This window comes from Mesocricetus auratus, unplaced genomic scaffold (genome assembly GCF_017639785.1).
Source record: "Mesocricetus auratus isolate SY011 unplaced genomic scaffold, BCM_Maur_2.0 Super-Scaffold_6730, whole genome shotgun sequence".
NCBI lineage: Eukaryota > Metazoa > Chordata > Mammalia > Rodentia > Cricetidae > Mesocricetus > Mesocricetus auratus.
In genome coordinates, this window is record NW_024429184.1 from 12,931,017 (window position 1) to 12,957,963 (window position 26,947).

Sequence of the window (26,947 nt, forward strand, 5' to 3'; positions counted from 1 at the left end):
GCAGAACTTCCTCAAGACCCTCGCGCCGCGGCGCCGGAAACCGAGCTCCCCCGCCCCGCGTCGCTCCCCACGGTCGAAGCGCCGCGGAGCCGCCTGGCCTTTAAACCGAATCGCCCGCACACGCGGCGCACGCACGCAGCCAACATGGCCGACGGCGCGGAGGGAAAGCCGGAAGCAGGTCGTGGGGGCGGGGCGGGGCGGGGTCGTGGGTGGAGTCTCGCGCGATGGGGCGGGGCCTGCCGCCGGGAGCCGGGGTTTGCGGTCAGGTGTCCTCTCCGCAGCCGACTGGGGCTTTTCCGCCTTCTTCTGGGGGGCCGGGCCGGACCGGCTCCGCCCCAGCCAGGTGTCGGTCGGTTCCCAGGTGCCCTACGGAGCTTGGAGATTTCAGTGCCGCAGGCCTGTGCAGCGGGCCAGCCGCGATGGAGAACGCCCCCGAGTGCACGCCTTCTCCCTCCGAGTTCACACAGCCTCCCAGCTCGGCCAGGGAGCCCGAGGTGGCGTCTCCCGGAGATCCAGAGGGCTGCGCCCGGCCCCTAGACACGGTCCCCAAGAAACTCTGTGGGTACTTAAGTAAGTTTGGCGGCAAAGGGCCCATCAAGGGCTGGAAATGCCGCTGGTTCTTCTACGACGAGGGCAAGTGTCACCTGTACTATTCGCGCACCGCTCAGGATGCTAACCCCTTGGACAGTATCGACCTCTCCAGTGCGGTCTTTGACTGCAAGGCAAACGCCGAAGATGAGGGCACTTTCGAGGTCAAGACTCCCAACCGGGTTATTACCCTCAAGGTAAATGGAACTTTCCCCTCCTTTCCAGCTCCAGCGAGTTTCAGGGCCGCTGCATAGCCACCATAAATTGACCTGGGCAGTGATTAGCGCCCAGAGCCTGGAGCTTTCTCACAGAGTCTTCACACCATTTCCTTATTGCCCTCCCCCAGGCAAGGGTGAGAGACTCACTTTATAGATCAAGAAACTGAATCACAGAAAAAACGGTATGTCTCAGACTGGGGATTTACAACAATGCCGTCCGCTTTTGGAATCTTCCAGTGCAGTATCAAAACTTTTCTTCGGTGGTGCCTAACTATTCAGTTTCCTTGACTCACTTCCTTGGTACTGAAGCAGGCAAGATACTGTGGTTGCATTTTTGAGGCTGGGTCTGATTCATGTCTTGGTTTGGCCAAGAGGAATGAAAGCAGACATGGGCAGAGGTTAGGAGGGGGAAAAAATGTAAGTTCAGTGATAAGTCTAGATTGTTCATCCAGGCATGTCTGAACTGGTGAGTTCTTAGTAACTGTTGTTTGAGTAAACACATACATACGCACACACAGGGTGCTGGAGCCCCAGGTCAGAGCTCACCAAGTCAAGAGCAGGTGTCCTGTCATGTAACTGGGAAGACAGATGCAGACTTAGTTCTTGAGGCTCAGAAAGACTGCAGAGATGAAGGTTTTCCTCCCCACTGCCTGACTCCGGCTCCCTATGGCCCCCAACCTGCAGCTGCCCCAGGCACTAGGATGCCCACCGTTTTAATTTTCCTTTCCTGGCAGGGTGTGGCTAGTTGACTAGGCTGGGGGGGGATACCATTAAAGTAATGGAAACCCAGATTTTTAGTACTGAAGGACATTTTTGAAGTCACGTGGGCCTTAGGTCTTGTGTTCCTTCCATAAGCCAAGCACTATGGACAGGGCCTCTCAGCACATGGTTTTACTGTGCCATTAATCCGCACGTGTGCCTGGCTCTGTGCTGGGCTCTGAGGTGTGGAACAAGTCTGACTTGTTTGCCCCTGTCCCTTGTTCTCAAACAGCATAAGATGTGATGGGGGAAGCTGGCAGGCATATTTAAAGGCCTTACGAGACACTGAGGAGTTTGGACAGGAAGAGTGTGGTGACAGGAGGGGTCAGCTCCTCCAAAGGAGGAGGGGGACTTTTCAGAAAGGCATCACTTAAGTGAGAGAAACGAGGGCTTTTTGATGTGCAAATGATAAAGGTGTTGATGCTGAGGGAGCCTGTGAGCAAAGACAGAAAACTACAGTGTACCCATGAGTGTCTAGGCAATGATGCTGAGGGAGCCTGGCATGCACAGCGTGCCCCAAAGATGGAGGTGAAAAGGAAATACTGGTGAATTCGGCTCAAGGGCTTGGCCTTTATCCAGTAGGCTGCAGACGTTGTCTAAGAGCCTTAGGCTAAGGGGGTATAATGAGATTAGAGGGTGTAGAGAGCTCAGCCTAGCTGTTGGACACAGGACAAATTGGGGGAAGAGGAAACTGGCAGTCTTGAGAACCCACCGGAAAGTGGTCAGGAGGGAATGAAGGCTGAGCAGGAGCTGTGGCCCTGGGGAACGGCAGATGAAGGTGGCCAGGGTGTTAGGCCAGTGGATGGAAGAGATGGTAACTGGCTGGTTGCATGATTGGGGTAGTGCTGACAGGGGAGAGAGCCCTCAGGGTGAAGAAACTGTAGGACACCCAGCTCTATGTCATCTGAGGTAAATGCTGACCGAAAGATCTAAGGGCTGCTTCATGAACCTGAGTGTGAACCAGGATCACACATGCTGGCTGTCACAGGGTCTCCGGCGTCAGCAGAGCATCTGACATTGAGTGTTTGCCCAGTATGAACATGTCACATGAGTTGAGGAATAAAATGAGGTGCTGTGTTTGGCTGGGGATTATCAGGTCATGGTGAAGCAATTAAAGCTTCAGAGGGACAGAGTACGAAAAGAAAAAACTGGTAGACACCATTCGGTCTTATTGATGTCTGCGTAACAGCCCAAGGGACTCTCATAGAAATACCCCTGTTCTAGTTGAGTTCCTATTGCCTTGAGAAACACCACAACTAAAAGCAATTTGGGGGAAGAAAGGGTTTATTTCAGTCCATCATTGAAGAGTAGGAACTCGAACAGGAACTAAAGCAAAGACCATAGCAGAACACTGTTTACCGGCCTGCTCTCTCTGGCCTGCTCAGCTCCCTTTGTATATAACCTAGACACACCTGCCTAGGGATGCCACCACCCACAGTGGGCGGGGTTCTTCTGTATCATAGGCGTGGCCGCAGGCCAATCTGATCTGGACAGCTCTTCAGTTGAGGTTCTCTCTTCCCAGGTGACTCTTAGTTTGTGTCATGTTGACAGCTGAAGCTCACTGTGACAACCCGTCTCTCCACCCAGGTCACACCTCATACGTGGCCCCTTTAGAAAGAGTGAACTTGCCCTGGTTGCTCTGTAGCCTTCTGCCATTCTTTTGTAGCCTTGATTGTGGACAGCCCCATGAGGCTCACTGTCTACTCCAGTGAGCTGTCTGTGCATCGTCTGTGCTCACTTAAGCTCATGCCTTTAAAATTACGTTTAAGGTAAAGCTCTGCTCTACAGTGCAAAGACCTAGCTCTCGGGCTGGCGTGCCATAGCCACTACGGGCCTGGACCATTTGTATATCCATCTTCTTCCTGAAAGTTACAGAAAGCTAAAGGATGTAAAGCAGCTGTTTGGGATATTAGTTGGGAGAGTCATGACTGATGTTAACTGCTGCTGACTTGCTGGAGTGGTGCAGGTGTCTAGCATGTTAGCATAGTGTGTACGTGGCTTTCCTGCCCCCATTTGTAGTCATGAGCTGGTGTATTCCTGCAATAGGTGGGATTACCTCCATCCCACAGAAAGGCAGCTAGGACTTGGAGATGTCACACAAGGAGAGTGGTGGTCACTGGGCCCCTCCAGGTCACAATCCAATGCCCTTTCCTCTCTCGTGGCACTCTCTCTCTCTCTCTCTCTCTCTCTCTCTCTCTCTCTCTCTCTCTCTCTCTCTCTCTCGGGAATGCCACATGACATGCCAGGCACTGTGCTGAGCACTTGGCTCCCTTTGTCTCCATAACCACTCTATAAAACCAATAGTATTATTGTCACAGTTGAGGAAACAGGCGCAGAGACATGAGGAGCCCGTAAGCCTGACTCTCTTCTGCGATGTTACACAGTAGATACAGACCCGCAGGCTGATGGTTTTCTTCTGGCCAGGACAGAGTTCCTAAATGTCTGGGATCTCTGAAGGCCATGCCTAGTGCCACCCTGCAGGCCTGGGGCCTTACTAACTAATGCTTGTGCTTCTCAGGCCGCCACCAAGCAAGCGATGTTATACTGGCTACAGCAGCTGCAGATGAAGCGCTGGGAGTTCCACAACAGCCCACCTGCACTTCCTGTCACCCCGGCTGCCGGCCTGCCTGGGAATGGGCCCGCCCTGCACCTCAAGCTAGGTACCAGCGGGCTGGCCCTCCTGCCACTTACCCAAGCATTTGGTTGCCAGGCCTTTCCCCTATTGCTGGGAGCATGGGAGGAGCCTCTGCCAAGAAGTAGAGCCAGGATTGGTTGGATTGGTTGGATTGGTTGGATTGGTTAGGTCAGGAACATGGGCTCTGAGGACAGGCTACTTGAGTTTAAGTTTCAGCCTTGGGTGATTTCAGGCAAATTACCAAGCCTGCCTGAGCTTCAGTTTCCTTCCCTACCAAATGAAGTGAATAAATTATACCCATCTTAGCACTCTCCAAACCCTAGCTGGATCCATATACATGAAACAGAACAATTTCTGCATACGGTCAGAACCCAATAGAACATTGTGAAATCCCTAGGACATCTTAAGAAGTTGCACCTGCCCAGAGCTATGGGAAGGATCAGCGAGAGAGTGCGATGTAGTGCCTTCTTGACATTTTGGGATGATTAGGAGTATGTGTTACTTTAACCCCGGTGTTTTCAGAGACCAAAGTTCTGTGCGTGTGTGGTGTGTGGTGTGTGTGTGTGTGTGTGTGTGTGTGTGTTGCGTGTACATGTACTGGAGGTTGAATCCAGGACCTCATGAATGCTAGCCAAGCACTCTGCCGCTAAGCTGTCATTCTTTTTTTTTTTTTTTAAAGATTTATTTATTTATTACATATACAGTGTTCTGCCAGAAGAGAGCACCAGATTGAATTGTAGATGGTTGTGAGCCACCATGTGGTTGCTGGGAATTGAACTCAGGACCTCTGGAAGAGCAGTCAGTGCTCTTAACCTCTGAGCCACCTCTCCAGCCCAAGCTGTCATTCTTTGCCCTTGGATTTGGGGACAGACAGGTTGTTGCTGTGTAGCCCACATTGGCCTCGAATCTCTCAGTTCTACCTCAGCCTCCCTAGTGCTAGGATAAAGCCTGAGCCTTCACGATTTGCTGTCAGAGGAGCTTTTTTTAACCTCACGTTCTGGACTATCCGAACATGGAGAAACCTGGAAGTCACACTTTCCCGCACCCCTGTGCTGTGGCTGCAAGCATGACTGGTGGATCTCAGCATGGGATGGGCCACCCCACAGCTGCCACACGCCAGCTCCCAGTACAGAGTCGGCGTCTCAAGTGCCGCCACTCCCGGCGACGGGCCAGTCAGCCAGGGTAGAGCTTCACATGGCCAACACTGAGACACCTGCCTGTGAGAGTCCCCTCCCTTGTAGGTGACCATGTGTGTACCCACTCGTTCTCCCTGTAACAGCAGGCACACCCCACCCTTCTTCAGCCTCTACCCGGCAGTCCTATTGGGCCCTGCCCTGGGCCTCTTACCCCCTGAGCTGCCTGTCAGCTCCAGGTCCCTCACCGCCAGTCCTAAGTTAGCGCTCTCAGCTAGAAAGCCCCAGCATCCTCCTCTCCACGACAGTGTCGCCTGCCGAGCCTGTGTCTGAGCCTGCGCCCTGTAATCTGAGTGGGCTTTCTAACGTGAAACCCCACCCAGGTGGGCAAGTTCTTGCCTAGGCCATCACATCTCTGCCAGCCCCTCCTGCTGGAGCAGGAGGTTCTCACGGCCCTGTGTTTGCCTGATAAATCCCTGCTCATGCTGTAAGGCAAGGCTTGGATCTCCTCGTCTTGTTCCTTCCCCTCAGATGCCTTCCGGAACTTGGCCATCTAGATGCAGTATTTTCAAACCTTGCAGGGGGACCGGTCACATGGTGTTCTGATTACCAGTGTCCTTGTTGGTGTCCACCCATAGCCCTTAAGCATAGGGACTGTTTCTTTGTCACCTCTGTCCCTAGTCCTTGGTGTCTGGCCTGACACAGTAGTTGTTTGTAGAGTGAATGTGAGAGGAAATACATTGAACGTTCTGACTAAGAAAGGACTGTAAAGTGTAATGTCAGGCACACAGGCCTGGTTCATGGTAGCTGCACTAATGACGCATGTTTGTGTGTGTGACACACGCATTACTTATGCTGTTACTGTCATCGCAGGACCTATAAGCACATATATGCTATTACTGTCACAGCATACATGTCAACACTATCGTAGTAGTACACAGTAGTAGTATTACTGTCACAATAACATACTCATCTGTTATCACTGTAAACATGCATGTGTTGTAGCTGTCATAGTAGCATATACACGCTATTGCTATCCTAATAGTAACTACATACTATTACTCCTGTAATGGTACACCCACACAAGCGGGTACCACTACTGTATAACACCCGCTCCTTGCGAATAGTCTTTAACTGGAACTCCCGAGCCTCCTCCTCCTCCAGGGATTACAGGCACACACCACCATCAGCTTCAAGCAGGGCTTTAAAGGGTTTCTTTGCACTCGTCCTTCTATAGCTCATACTCACCACACAGCCAGGCAGCCCTGCGTTGACACAGTCGCCATAGCCAACTTCAGAGCAAAGACAAGGAGAGAGCCTATTTCATGTGCGTACTGATCTGAAATGTGAGGAACTGGGCTCAGCGGCACAGTGTGGAACCCCGTCGTGCCAGACCTGGCCGAGGTTCTTGGTTCTATAGCTTTGCTTCAATACACATGACTAGGCCTGTTTGGGGCTAGCATTGCTTTTCTTGTGGGGCAGGCAACATGGCGGCCCTGTAACCAGGGTGATGGTGTCCCAGGGAGAGCACTGACCTGAGATTTGAGAAGCAGGAGTGTGGATTTTGCTTTCTGTCAGCCCTTCCATCCTGTAGCAAGCCTACATGCTGGGCCCAGGGCCTGAGGGAAATTTTCCAATATCACACACACATGTATGCCGCACACACACATGTATGCCTGCACACACAGAAACCCTTTATGGAGTCTGTTGTTTGTTTGATTGATTGCCCTGTAGCCCAGGATGGCTTCAGTCTCACTATGTAGCTCAGGCTGGCTTTAAACTCATAGTGAGCAACTTGGTTCAGCCTCCTGGATGCTGGGGTTATAAGCATGTGCCACTATGCCTGACTCCTGTTCTTTCTGGAGTCTTGGACAAGCTGCTGAGCCTTAGATTAGCTGTTTGGAGCATGCTGCCCTACCTTAGCCCCTCCCTATCCTTCCTGAGGAAGCAGAAGGCTGTGCAAGCCTCCTGATCAACTTCTGACTTTGAGTCATAGAGGCTGGGTCCTGTTAAAAAAAAAAAAGTTTCATCACACCCTTGAAAAGTCTGGAGTCGTGTTCTCTACTGCTTTTTAACATTTCCAGCTTTATTTTATACTTCACCTACATGGTGGTCCCCAGACAGCCAAGAGCAATCAGAAGAAAACTGACAGACAGATTTCTATAATTGTACATTGCCAAAGGAAGCCACAGCTTACAGGAGACATTCATAAATACCTGCCACCCAAAATTCCCAAGAACTAACCCTGCTCTAGCGTGGACCTGTGTCATCTCATTTAATCCTTAGTCTTCCAGATGTTATTCTCATTTTATAGGAAAGGAAGCTGGAGCTCCTTGGCGAGGAAATGCTCACCCTAAAATCCAAACTGCATCTTACGGATTCACACCTCAGAGCTGAGGGGGCTTTCAGGGCTACATTACAGACGCAGGAGCTGACTGGCCTAGGCCCTTCTTTGTATAGGCAGGGACTTCCTTGTAGTGCATGCGCAGCCCAAGCTCTCAGACAAGAGAAGTCTGAGGGCTGCTGGCTATGCCTGTCGTGAACATCATCTCACTGGGGTCCTTTCTTCAGGCAAGAGGAGCCAGGGCCTTGAGCCATTGGCTCTGTCTCCACTGGGAAGTGCTGGTCTCAGTAAGGCCACTTGTGTACCTGTCCCTTTAGTTCTCTGCTGTAGGTGGTGCCATTTGGGCACCCCCACCTCAGGAACAGCATTCTGCCCCTGTGAGCCACAGAGTTTAGTGAAAAGGGCATAATGGCTGAATTGCCTCTGAGCTCATGTCACAGGCTGGCTTTGGCTTCCCCACAGACTTTATTCTCTTCAAGATGCTCTTTCCTTATCCATGACAACACACACACACACACACACACACACACACACGTACACACACACGTACACACATGCACACACCACATTCATACACACACTCTCTTCCTCACACATACATACAAACACACTCACTGCCCCCTCTCACATGCACACACACTCCTCGTGACCCTGCCCCTAGCCGTGCCCGACACACAGCCTTCCCATCTGGTCACCCTGGTCCTGGTGCGCAGGCTCAGCTCTGTGCTAGAATCTGTCACTAATGCCTTATCCTTGCCCTCCTTCCTGACGAAGGTCCAGTTGGCTCCAGCCCTCCCAGCCTCCCCGCCTTACTGCTCTCCCCCAGGGAGGCTGCTCTGGCTGGAGGTGGAAGGGCTGTTTTGTCCTCCCAGATAGCTCTCCGCCCCAGCTCCTGCCTACCTGGGTCTGGAGTTGAGACCCCTCCCTTTGCCTGCTCCTCGGCCTCAGTGTCCTGCAGCTTCCTCTGCCGCCGCCCCCTTCCCCCGGAAGCCCGGTGCATGTGTGGGGAGAAGGAAAATAGAAAGGAGGCTTCGAAAGAATGTGCTATCACCAAGTCACTGACCAGCCTGCCGGGAATCAGCCCTGTGTGACCAGCTGTTGTTTAAGTGATCCCAGGTTTCATTAGGTGATAAAACCCACCGTCCTCACCTCCCATGACCACCACCACGGTAGTGACTGTTTTTATACCCACCCCTCCTTTACAGATGTGGTGATGCACAGATGTGTGTGTGTGTGTGTGTGTATCCAAGTGAGTAGGATGCCTTCGGAGCCCAGAAGAAGGCTTTGGTCATCTGGAACTGCCGTTACAGGCAGTTGTGAGCTGCAGGTGGGTCCTGGGAGCTGAACTCTGGTCTCCAGTAAGAGCAGCCAGTGCGCAGAACTGCTGAGCCGTCTCTCCAGCCTCACACCCCTAAAGCTTTCACTCCTTCCAATAAAGCCTCCACATGAAAAGTGTCCTTCCTGTGAGTGGCCCTGGCTCTTTCCCACCTTCTGGAACATTCCATATTAACTTTCAGACATGCCACATCCTCTCTCTTACACTCTGAATGATTTATTTTATTTCTTTAGTGTAGAAACTTACCTTAACATTAAACATTTTGAAGTCACTTTCTCTAGAAGAATTCTTGTCATAATATTGGGGAAAAAGAAAAGGCGGCCCTTTACCATCTTCTAGATGGACATCTTCCTTTATTTTTGTGTATTTTGGATCATATACCAATGCAAAACATCTTTGCTTTTTAATATTTAGGAGTGTGATCATAATATTTCTCTGTGTTTTAAGTACTCTTTGTAACTTCCCATTTTTAGTGAATCTAAATTTGTTTTCTAATTATGAACATAGGCCTAAAATTTTTACAGTAGCAAATTTGGTGAGAAAAACAACAAATTGAGAGTACCCTGCCCATTCATAATCCAGTCGTACAACCCCAACTACACTTTCTTTTTCAGTGTCCAGGCATTTATTAAGTCAGGTACAGGCTCTCCAGGCCGATTCATACCAGCTGTATGCAATTATGAGGGCATGCAGTTTGTCAAAAGGATAGCTGAGACAGGTTGGCAAGTCCAAAACTTCAAGACATTTAAAAGCTAACATAGTAAAGGCCATGCAGATTCCAGAACAGTGAGTCACGACACAGCTTGCTCTTTCTTATCTTCAAAATCCAGGATTTTAACCAGAAAGAAATCACTAGTCAGATATTCAACCTTTAACCAACAGGCTAATTAGGAACAACCCTTATCATTGCAGAGGGTATGAAACCTACATTTTTTTTGGTAAGTTTTTCAAGACAGGGTTGTTTGTGTAGCTCTGCCATCCTGGAATTTGCTCTATAGATCAAACTGACCTTGAACTCAGAGATCCATGAGTCCTAAGATTAAAGGTGTGTGCCGCCACCACCCAGCATAAACAGAGGATATTTTTAAGGAGACTCATATGGTAAAATTCATGCCCTTTATTCGTATTGTGCCTTGAAATCCCATTAAGGTTTGTGTGGTGATGCCCAAACAGGAACCTAGCTTAGGATCTTTTCACTCAACGATGCCACATACTGGTACCAGAGAAACGCTGAAGGTTAAAGAGACTGAGACTCACAGCGAAACTGCTCAGTGGGGCCATGGTATAACCTGGCGGATGTCACTCACATGAGTGTGAGAAGACCTTGAGACCCTAGTGGCTTTCTTAGGTGGCAGTTGTGAACCGCCCTGTGGCAAATGGCTGATGGCTAGATGCAAAATGATAGCTGACTAGAAGTCTTTGCTGCTGCCTGATCTCAAATCTTGTTCCTGTCTGCATAGTTTAAGCCCGCATAGTAATGGGAAGGTTCCAGTCACTCTTCAGATGAAGAAGTTTGTTTCTTTTCTTTCTTTTTATCTCTCTCTCTCTCTCTCTCTCTCTCTCCTCTCTCTCTCTCTCTCTCTGTCTCTCTCTCTCTCTCTCTGTGTGTGTGTGTGTGTGTGTGTGTGTGTGTGTGTGTGTGTGTGTGTTCGGAGCCTTGAATCCAGGAGCTTGTGCATCTAGGCAACATCCGTAACCCATGCAGAGTCTATTTTGAAACTTTTCAGTGTCATTGAGACCAACTCCCATTCTTCAATCTGGCATCTTCCATTTACTGTTATGTCCCGTGTGTGTTCCTTATGTTCTCTGGAAGAAAAGGTTTTACTGTGTATCCCAGGCTAGCCCAGAACTCACAGCAGTGTCCTGTCCAACCCCCTGAGACGTGTCACTACCCACTTCTCTTGTGTCCATCACCATATTTTACCCAGTTGAGTGGCAGCTGTGTGGCGGCATCAACGTATTTTACGCAGTTGATGCGGGTGTGTGGCGGTACCATGATTTACCCAACCTGCTTCTGGGTTTTGAAGTTTTCGTTTTGAGGCCAGCTTGGTGGCGTGCACCTGTTCTCCCAGGGACTTGAGAGTTGAGGCAGGAGTGTGGCGTGCAAGGCCAAGGACATTGTGAGTAATTTAGTTAGACTCTGTGTTCCAAGGAAGGGTTGGGGAGCTGGCTCAGCAGGTGAAGGGTTGCCATGCATGCCTGAGAACTCAGGTAAAACCCAGGTGGGTGTGGCACATGACCCCCTGTAATTGTGGCCCTGGGGAGGTAGAGACAGGAGATCCAGAGTAAGCTGGGTAGGTAGACCATCCTAATCAGCAAGTTCTGGGACAGGGAGAGACCCCGTGCTAGTAAGCAAAGCAGAGAGGTGTCTCTGGTCACCATACACTAGCACATACATATGCACGTGTGTCCAACACACATTGGAACATGTATATATGCTCCCCCCCCCCCAAACACATACATGCGCATGCTAAAAATAAACAAAAACCCTGGGAAAGTTATCTCCACTTTAAGGTACAAGTGATACTAGGAGAGACTCCTCGGCACGTCAGGTTTCGGTACGTTTCAGACATGTCATGAGACACAGACTAGCCTGCGGGCCTGCGTGTTTGTGAAGAGTCTCTGGGAAGGCTGCTTTGCTGAAGTTAGCCCACATCAAGTTTGCTAGCTGGGCAGCTGTCACAACCCTGTGCGCTGTCAGTCAGAGCTGAGCCCATAGCCCGGGATTAAGTCATTCCTACGGGAAGCATGCTAGTTCATGCTAATATGGCCTGCCTGTCTTTGGCTTCCTAGAGCAAGAGGCGGAGCTGGAGGAGTTCCTGTGTCCTGTGAAAACACCCACTGGACTTGTGGGCGCCGCGGCTGCCTTGCAGCCTGTCCCTGCCATGCCCTCAACCCTTCAGAACATTTCTCTGAAGCATCTAGGAACTGAAATACAGTAAGTGCCGGAGGGAATAAGGGGCGGCACATGGGCTCCGTCCGTGTGGTTCTGTGTAGGACAAGGGTGGGGTTGCTGGCTCGTTTTCAAATAATCGCACTGTCATTTAAAAATGTGCCAGGTACTGTGGTCCCCGCGCTTGGGAGTCAGAGGCAGAAGTGCCGTGAGTTCTAGGCCAGTCTGGGCTACATAATGAGATCTTGTTTCAAGAAGGCTTAGCTGGTAAAGCACTTCCTGCTCAAACCTTGTGACCCGAGTCCCTGAAGTGAGCACTAAGGTGGGAGGAGGGACCTGGCTGCTGTCCCCACAGGTGGTGGCACAGGCACCCACGCACACCATGCCACACCATAATAAACAGAAACTTACAGGAAAATCATTAGAAATTGCCCAGAGCTTTACCATTCATCACGTTTAGCAGTGGTAAATAGCTCTGTGCACCCACATATAGCTGGGATCACACCGAATGATGACTTCATACCAAATTATTTACACGTAACACGCGTACTTTGTCATGTCAGTCATGCGGGCTACCTTGTGGTGGGGTGTGGGGGAGGTCTTACTGTGTGCCCCAGGCTGGCCTGGCACTCACTTTGTGAGACTGGCCTTTTCCTGCAGCAATCCTCCAGTCTCAGCAGTCCTGACTGCTTTCCTTTTTTAATTTTTAATTTTGCTGTTTCATGTGTATGCGTGTTTGAGAGGGTAGTGATGTCCTTCCAGGAGAGAAACAGTCTTTAGAGAGGAGGCGTGTCCTCAGAGGCCTGCTGGCTGGAGGAAGTGCTAACCACAGCCATTTGGACAGAGGGGCATGGAGCCCAAGAGAGAGGTCTGAGCTGGGGAGAGAAGCCTAGAGGGCATGGAGCATGGGTGAGCGCCCAGGATGCAGGACGTACTCCTCTGGGGATACTGGGAGGAACCGGGTTGTTAGGGAAGAGGAACCCGAGAAGGCCGGTCTCCTAGCCAGCGTGCATCCGGGATAGGTGGTTTATGCCTGAGGGAGGCCACAGCCACAAAGGTGGGACAGAGGACATGTGAAAACAGAGAAAGGAAGGAAGTTTCACAGCATTCCCCGGGCGCTGCCCTCCCGTCGCTTTGATGGCCACAGATACAAGGCAACGGCAGCATTGCAAGACCGGTCCCCGGTCCTGCCGGGGCCCCAGACCCGATGGTGAAATGAGAGCGGCCATGCCTCACATCGGACCTGGCGGGCCTTGAGCTTGCAGCTGTGCAGCCTTAGGATGAAGGGCAGCCTAGGCATTGTCGGAGGCTTTGTGCTCTCGTTGGCTTGCCTGGAGAAGTCTCTGCGAGCTGCTGTGTGTTGCAGAGTCAGGCCTGACACTCCATTCTCGTCCCCGTCCATCGGGACACGCCGCAACACTCGTGTCCAGGGCTGTTGTGAAGGTGAAATGAATAGAAGGAATCACCGTGTCACTCGTAAAACTTGTCCTGGGGGAGCATGTGTTGTGAACTGTTCCCAGTCCCCATGGCAGGGGAAGCAGCTCAGGAGGTAACTGATTGATGCGGCTGTTGCCTTCATTACCATCACCCTGTGCTGGCCAAGCCTTGCAGAACAGAGCCGAGTAACCAAATCCCTAGCTAAAGCAACTCAAGGAAGCAGGCCTTGTTGCGGCTCACGTGCCCAGGAAAGCATGGAGATGGAACCAGGCACATTGCATTCACCAGCAGGAAGCAGAGACAAATGAGTGGTAGTGTTCAGCTCATTTTCTCCTTTTTCTTCAGTCGGGAACCCTCCCTATCCACAGATGCTGGGAGCGTGGGTCTTCTCCCTTCGGTTAAAGCTTTCTGGAAACACCCTGCACTTAGAGGTGCATTTCCAGGGTTATACAGATGTAGTAAAGCAGAGTGAAGATCGACCACCCGGGGAGCCAGCGTACACAGAGCAATCTACAATGCTCCAAGCAAAGCCAATGAGTTGATAGCAGAGAAATGCTTCCTCTAGGGACAGTGCCACCTGGACAGTGGTAAAGGTCGAGAGTATCCTGTCCTAGAGAGATACCAGCCAGGACCAGAAAGACCCTTTCCTGCCTTAAAGTTGGGGTTTTCTTGCTCTCCCGTACCCAAGGACCACTAGCCACAAGCCCTACGACATGCTGGGGAAGCTTAATTCCTGACAAAAGGAAGTGTGGGCAGCGGTGACAGTCACCCACTTAACTAGTGTCTCTGGCTATGGCATGTGTCCCTGGGTCCCTCTCCTGCTTTTGTGGCTTGTGACCTGTGAGATCTATGCATGGCAGTACTCAGCACACACTAATCTCATCGTGGTGATCGGTGGTCTTCCCAGTGTGCCCACCGCACTTCTATTTTCTGATGGGGCAGTAAGAACCAAAAGGCGATGGCCAGCCCGAGGAGTCAGGGTCTTTGCAATAGGGTCTTAATAATAACCAAATGCTGAGGTCTGGTTATTAGGATCGTAATGCCAATCTTAATCTGACTTATGACTATATTCTTTATCAATCCATAAAAAGATAATCTCATTCTTTTCTTATGCTGAATCCATCTATTTAAAACAAGCACACTGGCCAGGAGGTAGTGGCCCATGCCTTTAATCCCAGCACTTGTGGGGGGCAGAGGCAGGCAGATCTCTGTGAGTTCGACGCCAGCCTGGTCTACAGAGCGAGTACCAGGACAGGCTCCAAAGCTACAGAGAAACCCTGTCTTGAAAAACAGAATAAAACATGCAGACTGGATCTTCTTTTAGAACTAAGTTTCGGGCTGGTGAGATGGTAAAGTTGCCTGCTGCCAAGCCTGATGACCCTAGCTCTGTCCCTGGGACACACTTGGCAGAGGGAGAGAACTGACTCCCCAAAGTGTTCTCTGACCTCCATACATGTACTGTGACTTATGCATGACCTTTCTTTTAAAGTCCAACAGAATTGAGAAGTTTTAGCTAGGTCAAGAAAGGGGGAAAGTTCCAAGTACCAAAGTTGGGAACCACAACAACAAAAGACCATTACTACCAGCTTTATAGAGATAGAAAGGGTTGTTAGGACCAGATGTGGTGGTTGGGAGGATCCAGCACTCAGGAGGTTGTGACAGGAAGATTCCAAGTTCAAGGTCACCCTGGCTACTTAGTGAGTCCATGTCAAAAAAAAAGAAACAGGCTCTAAGGGACACAGTTGAAATCTTAGATGTAATGGACAAGTTCCAGGCCAGGCGTTGGTGGCGCACACCTTTAATCCCAGCACTTGGGAGGGGGAGGCAGAGGCAGGTGGATCTCTGTAAGTTTGAGGCCAACCTGGTCTATACTGCGAGTGCCAGGATAGGCTCCAAAGCTACACAGAGAAGCCTTGTCTCAAAAAACCAAAATATGAAAGAGAGAGAGAGAGAGAGAGAGAGAGAGAGAGAGAGAGAGAGAGAGAGAGAGAGAGAGAGAGAGAGAGAAGTTCCCAAATAGACACAAAATTGCTGGAACTGACGAAAAAGAACTAGAAGTCTGAATAGACCTAATAACCAAAGCTTGAAGGGATGGGGCGGCTTCCCCAGGAAGTTCTGCAGGTGCCTGAAGAGAGGCCTCGGGGACGGGGGCAGTGGCATTTGCTGAGGTGCTAATCTGACCTGGGCACCCACTCTTCACCCGTGCCCCAATTTCACAGCCATTATCGGGCTCAGTTCCTTACTCCCTTCCTTTTCTGGGACCTGAACTAGATTCTTTAAAACTGTCTTGTGTTTCTGCAGCGCCTGAGCATTTGTGGAATGAGGGTTTTCCAGAGTGACTTGTCTGTCATATTCTCAAAGTGTGGCACAGCAGAGCCAGGGCCCACGCAGGTCTATCGGCTTCCGTACCCTCCTGTCTGACCACCCCCACCCCACCCCGCTGCCCTCCGGGTGCAGTGTCACCCAAAATGGTGACTGGTTGTTTGTTATAGCTCAGAACAAATTTCTGCAATTCACAGAAAATGTTAACCCTCGCTCAGATGGGGTAACTTTTAATGTTTTCTCTCTGTTAGAAAAAGAGTCAACATATGAAATTTATTTCATTTTTTCCCATCCTTTATTTAAGACAGGAAATGTCCATGGACACTCTGTGGTAGTAATTGTTTTCAGCAAGATGGGGTCAAGAGAAATGGGGCTGGGGATGTAGCTCAGGTAGTACAGAGAGCCCTTGCCTCCCAGGCTGGCCTTGAACTCACAGAGATCCGCCCACCTCTGTCTTCCAAGTGCTGGGATTAAAGTCATGTGCCACCATCACCTCCCAGCTCAAGACCCATTTCAATCACTCAAGCACCGTTGAAACAGATCTCAGGAAATTTCAAAGGCCAATGGCTAAGTCTCTCTGCCTTCAGAAGCCCTCCTACAAATGGGTGCTCCAAGGCTGGCTTTCAAACGCCTCACCCTCCCTGCCATGCCCGGGCTGCCGAGCCTGGACAGGTGTGTGGCGCCTAGGCTGTTTCTCTTTGCGAAGCCCGAGTTTTCAGAGAGTTCACTTAGGGGCCTCCTTTTCTCTCCCTTGCTGTTGATCTCAGAAGTGATGTGCCTCTATCTCTTTGCAAGGAAAATAAACACTTGACTACCTCTTCATCTGGTGGGCCATGAATTCTGTTGTCGTCTGTACTCTCAGGCCAGCCTTTAGAGCTACCTAGTTCCTATCTGCAAACTGCACAGGGGTTAAGTCTGGACTCGGGATGGGGCCTCAGCCTCAACAAGCTATTGGCTGAAGCTGGCCTGGGCACTGTGTAATAAGCCCCTTGGAAGCCGTGAGTCAGTGAAGCGTGCAAGGCGGGGTGGGTCTGGGAAAAGAACAGAAGCAGAGAGCTTCCAGGAATACTTACAACACGCCTAGGCAGAGCCGGGAAGCACCAATGGGTGTGTACTTAGGAGGCCAGAGGGTTTGGGGAAGGCAGGATGGCAAGTGCATTCAACATTCGTTCAACAAATAGGATGCAATTTCTTATACAGTCACTGTGCTAAGTCTAGCATCCAGCGGAAGGTCAAGTGTGGGGCACATACTCCAGCAGCGGCGTTGGGGCTGCAGGAATCAAGCTTATAAGAAATGCAGTATTCATCACAATTGTGAACTCACAGCAGCTGTGGTCACCTGTACGGGATAAAGCCAGTCAGTAATTCCAGTGAGGGAGGATTTCCTGAGGCTCCACCCCAGCTGAGGAGCTATTGGTGGCTGCTGCCTGAGGGGAGGGTCATTGTTCTTCAGGGTGTGGCCAACAGTAGCGTGTCCATGCTCCCTCAGGCAGGCAACGGTAACTGGGCTCAGCAGAAAGGGCATGTACTGGGGGGACTGAGGAAGTGGAGGGGGAGGATGGGGTAGATTATGGTCAAGATTCATTGTAGGGACCGGGGACTGAGGAAGTGGAGGGGGAAAGGATGGGGTAGATTATGGTCAAGATTCATTGTAGGGACCGGGGACTGAGGAAGTGGAGGGGGAGGATGGGGTAGATTATGGTCAAGATTCATTGTAGGGGACCGGGGAAATGGTCAGTGGTTAAGAGCATTTGTTGTTCTTGTAGAGGACCTCCGGGTTCAGTTTCCCAGCACCAACACGGTGGCTTATAACCATCTGTAACTCCAGTTCTAACAGAGCTGAAGCCCTCATCTGACCTCCACAGACACTAGGAATGCACATAGTGCACAGATACATGTGGGGGTTTGAAAGGAAATGGCCCTCAAAGGGAGTGACACTGTTAGGAGGTGTGGCCCTGTTCAAGGATGTGTGTCACTGTTGAGGCTGGTTGAGGTCTTATATATGCTCAAGCCACACCCAGTGTCTTAGACCACTTCCTGTTGCCTGCTCGTCAAGACTAGGACTCTCAGCTAACTCTCCGGCACCATGTCTGCCTGCATGCTGCCATGTCCACCAGGTTGGTAATGGACTGACCTTCTGAACTGTAAGCCACCCCATTAAATGTTTTCTTTTATAAGAGTTGCCATGCTCAGGATGTCTCTTGACAGCAATAGAAGCCCTAAGACAGACAGACGTGCAGGCAAAACATTCATAAGTCTTAAAAAATATGTGGTATATATGTGTGAATTCACCAAGAATAAAAGGTTGGGGATGTAGTGCGGAAGGGGTAAATGAGAAGGGGGAGGGAGGGGTCAGGATGACGAGAGTGGAGGCCAGTCCGGGTGGTTGGAAGCTGGTGAGGCTGGAGCTCCAGCAGGCAGCAGGAAGGGCATAGCGGTTGCCAGCTGCCAGCTTTCATGCTCCTCTCCCCCTTTCAGAAATACCGTGCACTACATCCGTGGCAACAAGCAGACCCAAGCACCAGGCCACGGACCACTCGTGGCCGAGCCCTCACAGGGTGTGGAGCCGCAAAGCGGGGAGCAGCGCTTGACCTCTGACCCCAGCACTCCAGGTGAGCTCTGCCCAGATCTGAGACCAAACCTGTCGCGTCCCTGCCTGTAAGCATATGGGTGTGACTCACGCAGAACACACTTACTGTAATTCTTCTAGTTAAGCGAAGGCTGAGAAATCCAGGGTCAGCATGCTGAAGGTTTGGGTTCTGGTCAAGGCGCTCTTCCAGGCTGTGTAGACAGACAGCCACTGCTGTCTTCTAGGTCACCGGGAGCCCTCATCTTCCTTTTCTTCTAAGCCTTCATGCCTTCATCTAAGTTATGTGAGACCTCCTAATGCCATGGCACTGGGGACTACACGCGTGCGTGCGTACACACACACACACAAATACACGCACACGGGACCCTTAACAGACGAAAATAATGATCACACCAAAGTCCAACTAGGCTGAACCAGTGGGCTTTTATTGGGGTTACTAACGGGTGTGCGTGGCAGGGATACTTTAAAAAGGTCAAGGATGACTCGGAAAAGCAACTGCATCACCCAGAAGTGCCCACCACAGGTGCAGATCCCCAAAAGCTGCAACCCTGGAGCTCTCCGCACACCTCACCTCCTCAGGGGCAGATGTGCAGTGTGTGTGGTCGTGCTAGCCAGTCTCCTCCCACTCAGCAGTTTAAGGGTTACACTTGGGGGTCCTGGGGTCTTCCAAGTGCCTCTTTTCCAAATGAGTTACCTTTTGTTCACCCTGAGTCTTACAAGTCTCCCTTCCCTCTGGAGGGAAGTGTCAAAGATGAAGGCCTCCAGCGTTCAGGGCCTCCAGGGGTTGAAGAGCAAGGATTGGAAACACCACCTTGAGACAGGCTTTAGTGTAGCCCAGGCCCCTAGAGACAGGCTTTAGTGTAGCCCAGGCCCCTAGAGACAGGCTTTAGTGTAGCCCAGGCCCCTAGAGACAGGCTTTAGTGTAGCCCAGGCCCCTAGAGACAGGCTTTAGTGTAGCCCAGGCCTCTAACTGGATACATAGCTGAGGATGACCTTGAACGTCTGGCCTTCTACCTCTGCCCCTGTGCTTGGATGCCGCGGTGCACCCTGCAATATAGGCATGGACCGCTGCACCAGGCTCAAGAATGTTTTGTTGCAGTAAATGATAACAAAACAAAACTTACCATTTCACTACTTTTCTTTACACCATCTGTGGCATTAAATGCAGTCAAGCTATCATATGACCCCCACTGCCATCTTTCCCACAAAATTCCTAGTAATGATTCATAAATAAAGCAAAGTGTATCTCCCCTTCCAATTCATAGGGAAAGAGCAGAAAGGCGCCGTTGTGTAGGTGGCGCGCCTGTGGGTGGATGGAGCATTTTACTGTTTCTGCCCATCCTGACGTCCATGTTTCTCTCCTCAAGCAGGGAAGGAGCCGGAGGAGTCTCCCAAGCCTGCACTCAGGTCCTCTCTGTCCTCGAGTCCCATGCAGAAGCCTAAGCGACAAAGCAACACCTTCCCATTCTTTTCCGATGGGCTGGCTCGGAGCCGCATGACCCAGGAGAAGGTGGCAGCCCTGGAACAGCAGGTGCTGATCCTCACTGAGGAGCTAAAGTCGCAGAAGGTGAGCCCCAACCCTTCCTTTCCTGGGAACCCCACTGTGCCCCAGCCCTTTGATCCCGGTAACTCTGTGCAGTGCACCAACCGAAGCCTCACAACTAGTCTGTGGTCTTCAAAGGACGACTGTAGAGATCAGAGGAGCCTCACTAGCAATCACTCAGAAACTGCCGTCACACAAACTGGGTGATCTCTGGAGGCTTACTTTAATCGTCGCTTCTTAGATGGCTCTTACAGAGATTCAGGTGGTGTCTTAGTCAGGGTTTCTATTGCTGCGATGAAACACCGTGACCCAGCATGCAATTGGGAAGGAGAGGGTTTATCTGGCTCACATCAGCGTTGCTGTTCATCACTGAAGGGAGTCAGGACAAGAGCTCAAACGGGGCTGGATCCCTGAGGCGGGAGCAGATGCAGAGGCCATGGAGGGGAGCTGCTTACTGGCTTGCTCCCCTGCTTTCTTATAGAATGCAGGACCAGCAGCCCAGGGATGGCCCCACCCACCACGGCCTGGGCCCTCCCCCATTGATCACTAAATGGACAAATGCCTCACAGCTGGATCTCATCAAGGCATTTCCTCATTTCTTCCTCTGAATACTCTGTAGCTTGTGTCAAGTTGACACACAAAACCGCCCAGTACAGGCAGTCTGACCCAACATGAAGGAAACATGGGTGGTGCTGTCTGGATGCAGAGTGTTGGGAGGGGCCGCCAGTGCACAGGGAGGATGGTGCCCCCTGATGACTGTGTGCAGACACCTGAGGGGCTGACACAGGGCAGAGAAGTTAGCGGTGTGTGGGAGAGAACAGTGACAGGAAAGGTGATCTAGTTTTCACATGGGAAGCTCGCTGTAGTAATTACAGGGCCATTGTGGAAAACCCGGGACATATGCCCAGAGGCATTCACATTGTTCAGAAGGCTTCAACTCAGAGCAAGGTGAGTGTTTACAAAGGTTATTCTGTGACATGGTGAGTGTCAGTGTCAGCGGTGTGGGAGAGCACAGCACTGGCCAGGAGCTTCTCTCTCTCATGAAGAAAGCGAAGTTCTCACAGCTGTCATCCTAAAGCCCAGGGAGGGCCTGGTTGGGCTCCTTTGCCCCTGTGAGGAAGTCAGAAGTTTGTGCCTGAGCTCTGGCTGCTTCTTCCCCCGGCCTCTGCTTGAACAGGACTCAGGCAGGGGTGGACTTGTGGTCTGAAGGACTGTGTCTTCACTCCCTTCTGTGATTCTGCTTCTGCTTTCTGCCCAGCTAGAGACCTAACCTCGCCCCCTCACAGCAGGCCAGGCCTTACAGCTGTCGAAGCCTACGGTGACTAGAGGGTTTCTTCCCACAGTGTGCATGCAGCATGTGTGTGAGTGTGTGTGTGTATGTGTGTGTGTGTGTGTGTGTGTGTGTGTGTGTGTGTGACACGAATGTCGGGGGAGAGGGGCAGCTGCGGGGCAGATAAACACATAGCGTGTCCTTGCTGTGTGTGACACGTCCTACGTGGAGACATAGCTGTGATGTGGGGACTTCCCCGGGCCCTGCGATCTGTCTTTTCCTCCTGTCCTGGTGGCTTCCCTGTCATAAAAGGGTGCTCAGTTGCACTGTAATGGGTGTCAGATTCCCAGGTTCATGTCACTGAAGCTCCTTAGCCAAACTTGAAGAAAAAGGAGAGGGAACCATGATTATAAACGCCGCCTGTCCTGTCATCGCATGCTCCTCCTTCCTAGAATTTGTGGATAGCTTACTCCTTACCTAGCCTTTCTTTCTAAGGCATGACAAGTAGCCAGAGGTACTCAGGAAGCCCTTGGAGGCCTGCGCTCCTCTGGAGGCTCCTTGCCTTCCATAAGTGAAGACAAGACTCTTTAAGGTTGCCAGGCTGTGAATACCCATTCAAAGGAGGTCATGAGGAAGTTGTCTGGGCCTTTCAAAATGTAGACTTTTACTGAATAATTTTCCAGGAAACCCTGATGGTTGGGAGAAAAGGGTTTGTGGTTTTGCCTTTGGCTTACAGGATAAGGGTGCTTCCCTGCTCCAAACATGTCTGATGCCTAGCAGAGACCGCCAGCACAGGCCACATGCTGACTGTTAACCTCCCAACCCGCATCCTCTGGTGAAGGGAGTTATAGCCATTCTTGCTGGAGAGGTCCAGGTCTAGATCCTCAGGTCAATGCCTGACACCCCACAGTGCACCGCAGCTGCCAAGTCCGGCCATCGGGCTTTCACTTTGATGCCCTAAGAACTGGTTCCTGTTGCCTAACAAAGAGCAGGAGAGACGCTCATCTCAGACGCTCAGAGTCTGTTCTACTTTGCTTTTTTTGTTGCTGAAGTAAGCACCACGACCAAAAGCAACTTGGAGAGGAAAGGGTTTATTTTACAGTACACATCACAGTCGGTCGCTAAGGGACACCGTGGCAGGGACTCAAGGCAGAGCTTGAAGTGGACTTCCAGCTTACTGGTTTGTCCCCCTCGTTTGCCCAGCCACCGTTTTCACATGGTCCAGGCTCACCTGCCTCACAGGCCAGTCTGATGTGGACAGCTCTTCAGCTGAAGTAATGCTTCCCAGTGGTCAGGTTTGTGTCACGCTGACAGCAGACGCCACCTCTGACAGAGTCCATCGGGAGGAAAATGGCTCCTGGCTTTCCCAGGGGCAGCGCCTACGAGATGCTTCCCTGGCTTCGGTAGGAAAGTGTGTCTAGCTCCAGGAAAAATGACAGTGTGTCTAAGTTTAGCTGTCCAGGTAGACCAGTGATTCTCAACCTGTGGGCCATGACTCCTTTGGGGATTGGACAACCCTTTTACCAGGCTCACTAAGACCACCCCGAAAACAGATTTACATTATGACTCATAACAGTAGCAAAATTGCAGTTTTGAAGTAGCAGTGAGAATTATGTTATGGCTGGGGGGTCACCTCAACATGAGGAACTGTGTTAAAGGGTCACAGCATTAGGAAGATTGAGAACCGCTGAAATAGGTAGACATCAGTGGGTTCAGTAGCCCTGTAAAATTTTACCTCAAATTGTATGCTGTGGAAAGCACACTGGGACCAAACCCCTGCCCTTGAAGACTCTGCTTCACATCAGAGTGTGCTGATGCCAGTGTCGTGTGGCCTTGGCGCAGGGCTGTCTGTCTGTCTGTCTGCACACCAGCTGAAGAGGACCCTGAAGGTCTGAGGGTCCCAGGGCGCTCCAAACCCAAGCTTCCCAGGGACCAAACCAGGGCTCAGAGTCTGACATGGTGCCACTAGAGTCTCAGACCTTTCCTTTCACTGGGCCTTGCTCGAGGGGCTGAGAGGAGGCCCCTTGCCTGACGTCTGGGGCTGCAGGCCTAGCAGCGGGGCTGCCTCCCTTCCCTGACCTCATGGCCCAGCAGCATACACAAGAGCCAGGACTGATCTTGGAAAACGTGAGTGCGCTCTCAGTGCCTCCCTGTGTCAGTAAGTCCACGGGGCTCTAGTACCCACTAAGCGTTATCCCATAAGTCCTTGGGGCTCTAGTACCCACTAAGCGTTATCCCATAAGTCCATGGGGCTCTAGTACCCACTAAGCGTTATCCCGTAAGTCCATGGGGCTCTAGTACCCACTAAGCGTTATCCCATTACCCACCTGGGCAGTCCATTGCTGGCCCTATAGAGGTTTAGACGCCAGGAGTCAGCTCCAGGTGGCAGGTTGGCGAGGTGCCTCGGGCCCCGAGCTGATAGTCACGTTCAGTTTGAAAGCTGTCTGCCCTGGCAGATGGCTGACTGTTGGCTGCTGTTGGCCATCTGTCACCAGGGGAAGGTTGGACTCCAATGGGGCCACTTAGGCTCACTCTGGGTGTCATGGTTGTTTGTTTAGGAAACTCAATGGGGACAGTCCTCCAGCCTCCTCCCCGAAACTCTAGCTGGAAACTTGAGAGTACTGCAGACAGGGCTTGGGCTTTCTCTTAGAGGGAGGGTGGACGGCGCCCTGGCTGATGTAACTTGAGGAAAGGCTTTTGACATTTTTTTCTTAGTTTCTTGAGGCAACTCTGCCGGGAACTGAGGTCTTTATCACCAGCGTAATTAGGAGAAAGTTGATGCTCCATGAAGGGGTCAGCCCCAAGCCACCATTAAAGTGACCCTCCTTGGATCTCTTAGCCTGCTATCTTTGAGTATAGCAATGTGCCTAAGGCAGGCTGCTTTGTGAAGAAAAGGTTCCTTCTGTCCCAAGGTTCCCCTGATTGCTGGGCACAAGTACAGCCACATTTAATTTATTGTAGGCAAGCGCCCCACCAACTTCAACTGTGTCACACCTGGGATGGCCTTGCGACAGAGTTCTGAGACAATTCAGGCATCACGCGGCAAGAGACAGGGAGTTCTGTGTGTGTCCCTTCCTCTTCAGCGGCAGGACTGAGTGGTGGGGACTCCACCCTCACGACATCAGTAGCTCCCAGTGGGACCAAGCTTAGACACACTCACCCCACAGCAGAGCGTGAGGCCTGCGTTAGCTCCCAGCATGCCCCTGAACTTCACTTGCCTTTTAAAAATGAAAATAGAACAACTCATGACCAGGAATGAAAACCTGAGATGGCCAGACAATTGGCTTGAGAAGTGTCACTCAACCAGCTTTCTGCTTCCTACAACTGGTCCTCAGGTGTGGCTTCTGACCTTGGAGACGGCTCCAAGTCCCAATTCAGGAGCCCTGGCTTCTCTGCGCCTAGCACACAGGCTCGGAAGCAGGTGGAAACAGCTCACAAACATAGCAATAGCCATCAAGATAGCCGAGAGCAGGGGTGGCGGTGGTGACGGGGCACACCTGCAGTGCCACCTTCTGGGAGGTGGAGGCAGGAGGGTCAGAGGTTTGAAGCCAGCCACAGTGAGACCTCGTTACAACAACCCACGATGGAGTAAGTAAACAAAATGTGTGTATACATGCAAAGACTAGCCTCAAAGTCACAGAGCTCTGTTTGCCTCTGCCTCCCAAGTGCTGGGATTAAAGATGTGTGCCGCCAGGGCTGGAGAGATGGCTCAGCGGTTAAGAGCACTGGCTGCTCTTCCAGAGGTCCTGAGTTCAATTCCTAGCAACCATATGGTGGCTCCCAGCCATCTGTAATGGCGCCCTCTTCTGGCCTGCAGGTGTACATGCAGACAGAATACTGTATACACAATAAATCTTGAAAAAAAATGTACGCCGTCACCACCCAACTACTAAACATTAACGTGGTTTGGTTTGGTTTGGTTTTTGGTTTTTCAAGACAAGGTTTCCCTGTGTAGCTTTGGGGCCTGTACTGGAACTCACTCTTGTAGACCAGGCTGGTCTCAAACTCACAGAGATCCACCTGTCTCTGCCTCCTAAGTGCTAGGATTAAAGGTGTGCGCCACCACATCCCGGCTAAACATTCACATTTTAAAAAGCTTTTTTAAATTAATAAAACATTCCTGTGACAATGTATGTCAAAGTTCCTTCTTTTTAAGGTTAGATAATATTCCTGTGCATGGTGGCTGGGCAGGAGGCCCATGGGGTCTCCCTGACCTCCAGGTTTCCCATAACTATGAGCTTCCGGTGAAGCTGCCTTCTCTTCCCAGGCTCCTTCCTCCCCAGCAAGACTTCTGGTATAGGGGTGGTTGGGGCTCCGTCTGGGAGCCTGATTGGAGATGCTAAAGAATCGAGTGTAGGAAGGAGCTCATTGGCTGTCATGAGCAGGCTTCCAGACCCTCTGAGGCAGGGGACGGTGTTTACTTGTTTTTTGGTCCAAAGCAAGACTCATCTGTGGTGCCTGTGCCTGCTTCACCCAGGGCTATCTCCAGGTCTCATCTAGACCCTGGAGCCACAGGAATGCTAATCTCTCACTAGAGCCCCAGGAAGCTGTTACTCCATTCTGGGACATTCCAGACATAGTGATCTGGTGTGCAGTCACGCCCCCACCCCACCTTCTGGCCACACCCAAGAGCCCCCAGAGCCCCGAATCTTCCCCTCTGCTCCCCAGGCCTCTGCTTGGCTGGCCTTTGAGCTGTCCCTGGGGCCTGGCCTGGAATGGCTTCCCTCCCCTCACCTGGGTGCTGTCGACCCTCCCGGCCCTCCTCATTCCTCAGTACTCTGAATTGCTTTGCCATATTGTGATGTGCAAGGGCTTCTTCCTCCCTCACCTCCACCCCAGGCAGAGGCCACTGTACCCCAGCAAACCCCTTTGCCCTCTGTCAGCGGCAAACCGTTCTCTACGGTGGTCTGTCCTTACTCTGTCTCTGCAGTCCCTGGACGTGGGACCTGTCCCTTTCTGGGCTACAGTTTTTGAATTTGGAAGCCTGAGGCAGGAGGATCGTGAGTTTGAGGCCAGCCTAAGCTGATAGAGAAGCCCTGTCTCAGAAACAATGGAGAGCTGGAGAAGGGATTGTCAGTAGACCCGAGGTGGTCTTATCAACCGCTCAGTCACATCTCTGGCCGTTCTCACACGTGGAATCATGCTTAGTAATTCATTCCATCCAGCCGATTCACTTGCTGAGATGCTGCAGCGTGTCGTCACTAAGAGAATGTGTGTTCCAAGTGCACTAGCAGGGTCAGGATAGTGAGCTGTGGGGTCCCCACACCTGGCTGCTGGGCCGCTCTGTTTCTGAAGTTCTGATCCTGGCCCAGGATCTAGTCCTTCCCTGCTTTGGGCAAGGCAAACCTGAGTCCTGGGGAAGTTAGAGTACTCTGTCACAGTAGAGCCCCGCCGACCTGGGGTCAGAGGAGCAAAGGCCAGTGCTGTTTCAGAACTGTCCAGCTCTTACTTCCTGTACTGGCCTTGGTTATCGTTGCTGAGCTTGTTTGGTGAGTGTCCTGGCTTTCTGCTCCAGTCCTGTCTCAGCTTGCTGGGAAGTGGCTATTTGGATACTGTATTCCTTACTTTTCTAGTGGCCGTAACAAAACTTGACAGTAGCAGCATCAAGAAGGAAGGGCTATTTTGGTGCACAGCTCAGAGTTGCATTGCATCACTGCAGGGAAGTCTTGGCAGTAGGGACTGCGCATTGCATCCCACTTAGGAAGCCGAGAGATGAACGCGGCCCTCAGTCCCCTTCCTCTCCTTCAGCCCAGAACCCCGGCGCGTGGAATGGTGCCACCCACATTTAAAGTGGGTTTCCCTACCTCCGTTAACCTCTACTCTGGAAACTGGTTCACAGACACACCCAGATGTGTCGTGTTTCCTTGGTGATTCTAAAT

General features: G+C 51.4%; 1 protein-coding gene across 4 annotated transcripts in view; it reads left to right on the plus strand.

Annotated features, from left to right (window-relative positions):
* The first annotated feature begins 236 nt into the window (after nucleotides 1-236).
* Nucleotides 237-26,947, plus strand: part of Tbc1d2 (TBC1 domain family member 2) — a 44,587-nt gene continuing 17,876 nt past the window's right edge. The window contains exons 1-5 of one of the 4 annotated variants that reach the window (XM_040738675.1): nucleotides 237-785; nucleotides 4,084-4,225; nucleotides 11,807-11,951; nucleotides 18,144-18,277; nucleotides 19,623-19,822. In XM_040738675.1, coding sequence (XP_040594609.1) covers nucleotides 420-785; nucleotides 4,084-4,225; nucleotides 11,807-11,951; nucleotides 18,144-18,277; nucleotides 19,623-19,822 — 987 coding nt within the window. In that variant the 5' untranslated portion in view covers nucleotides 237-419. The remainder of the gene's footprint in view (nucleotides 786-4,083; nucleotides 4,226-11,806; nucleotides 11,952-18,143; nucleotides 18,278-19,622; nucleotides 19,823-26,947) is intronic. The other 3 variants (XM_040738680.1, XM_040738685.1, XM_040738688.1) reach the window with 3 other exon arrangements.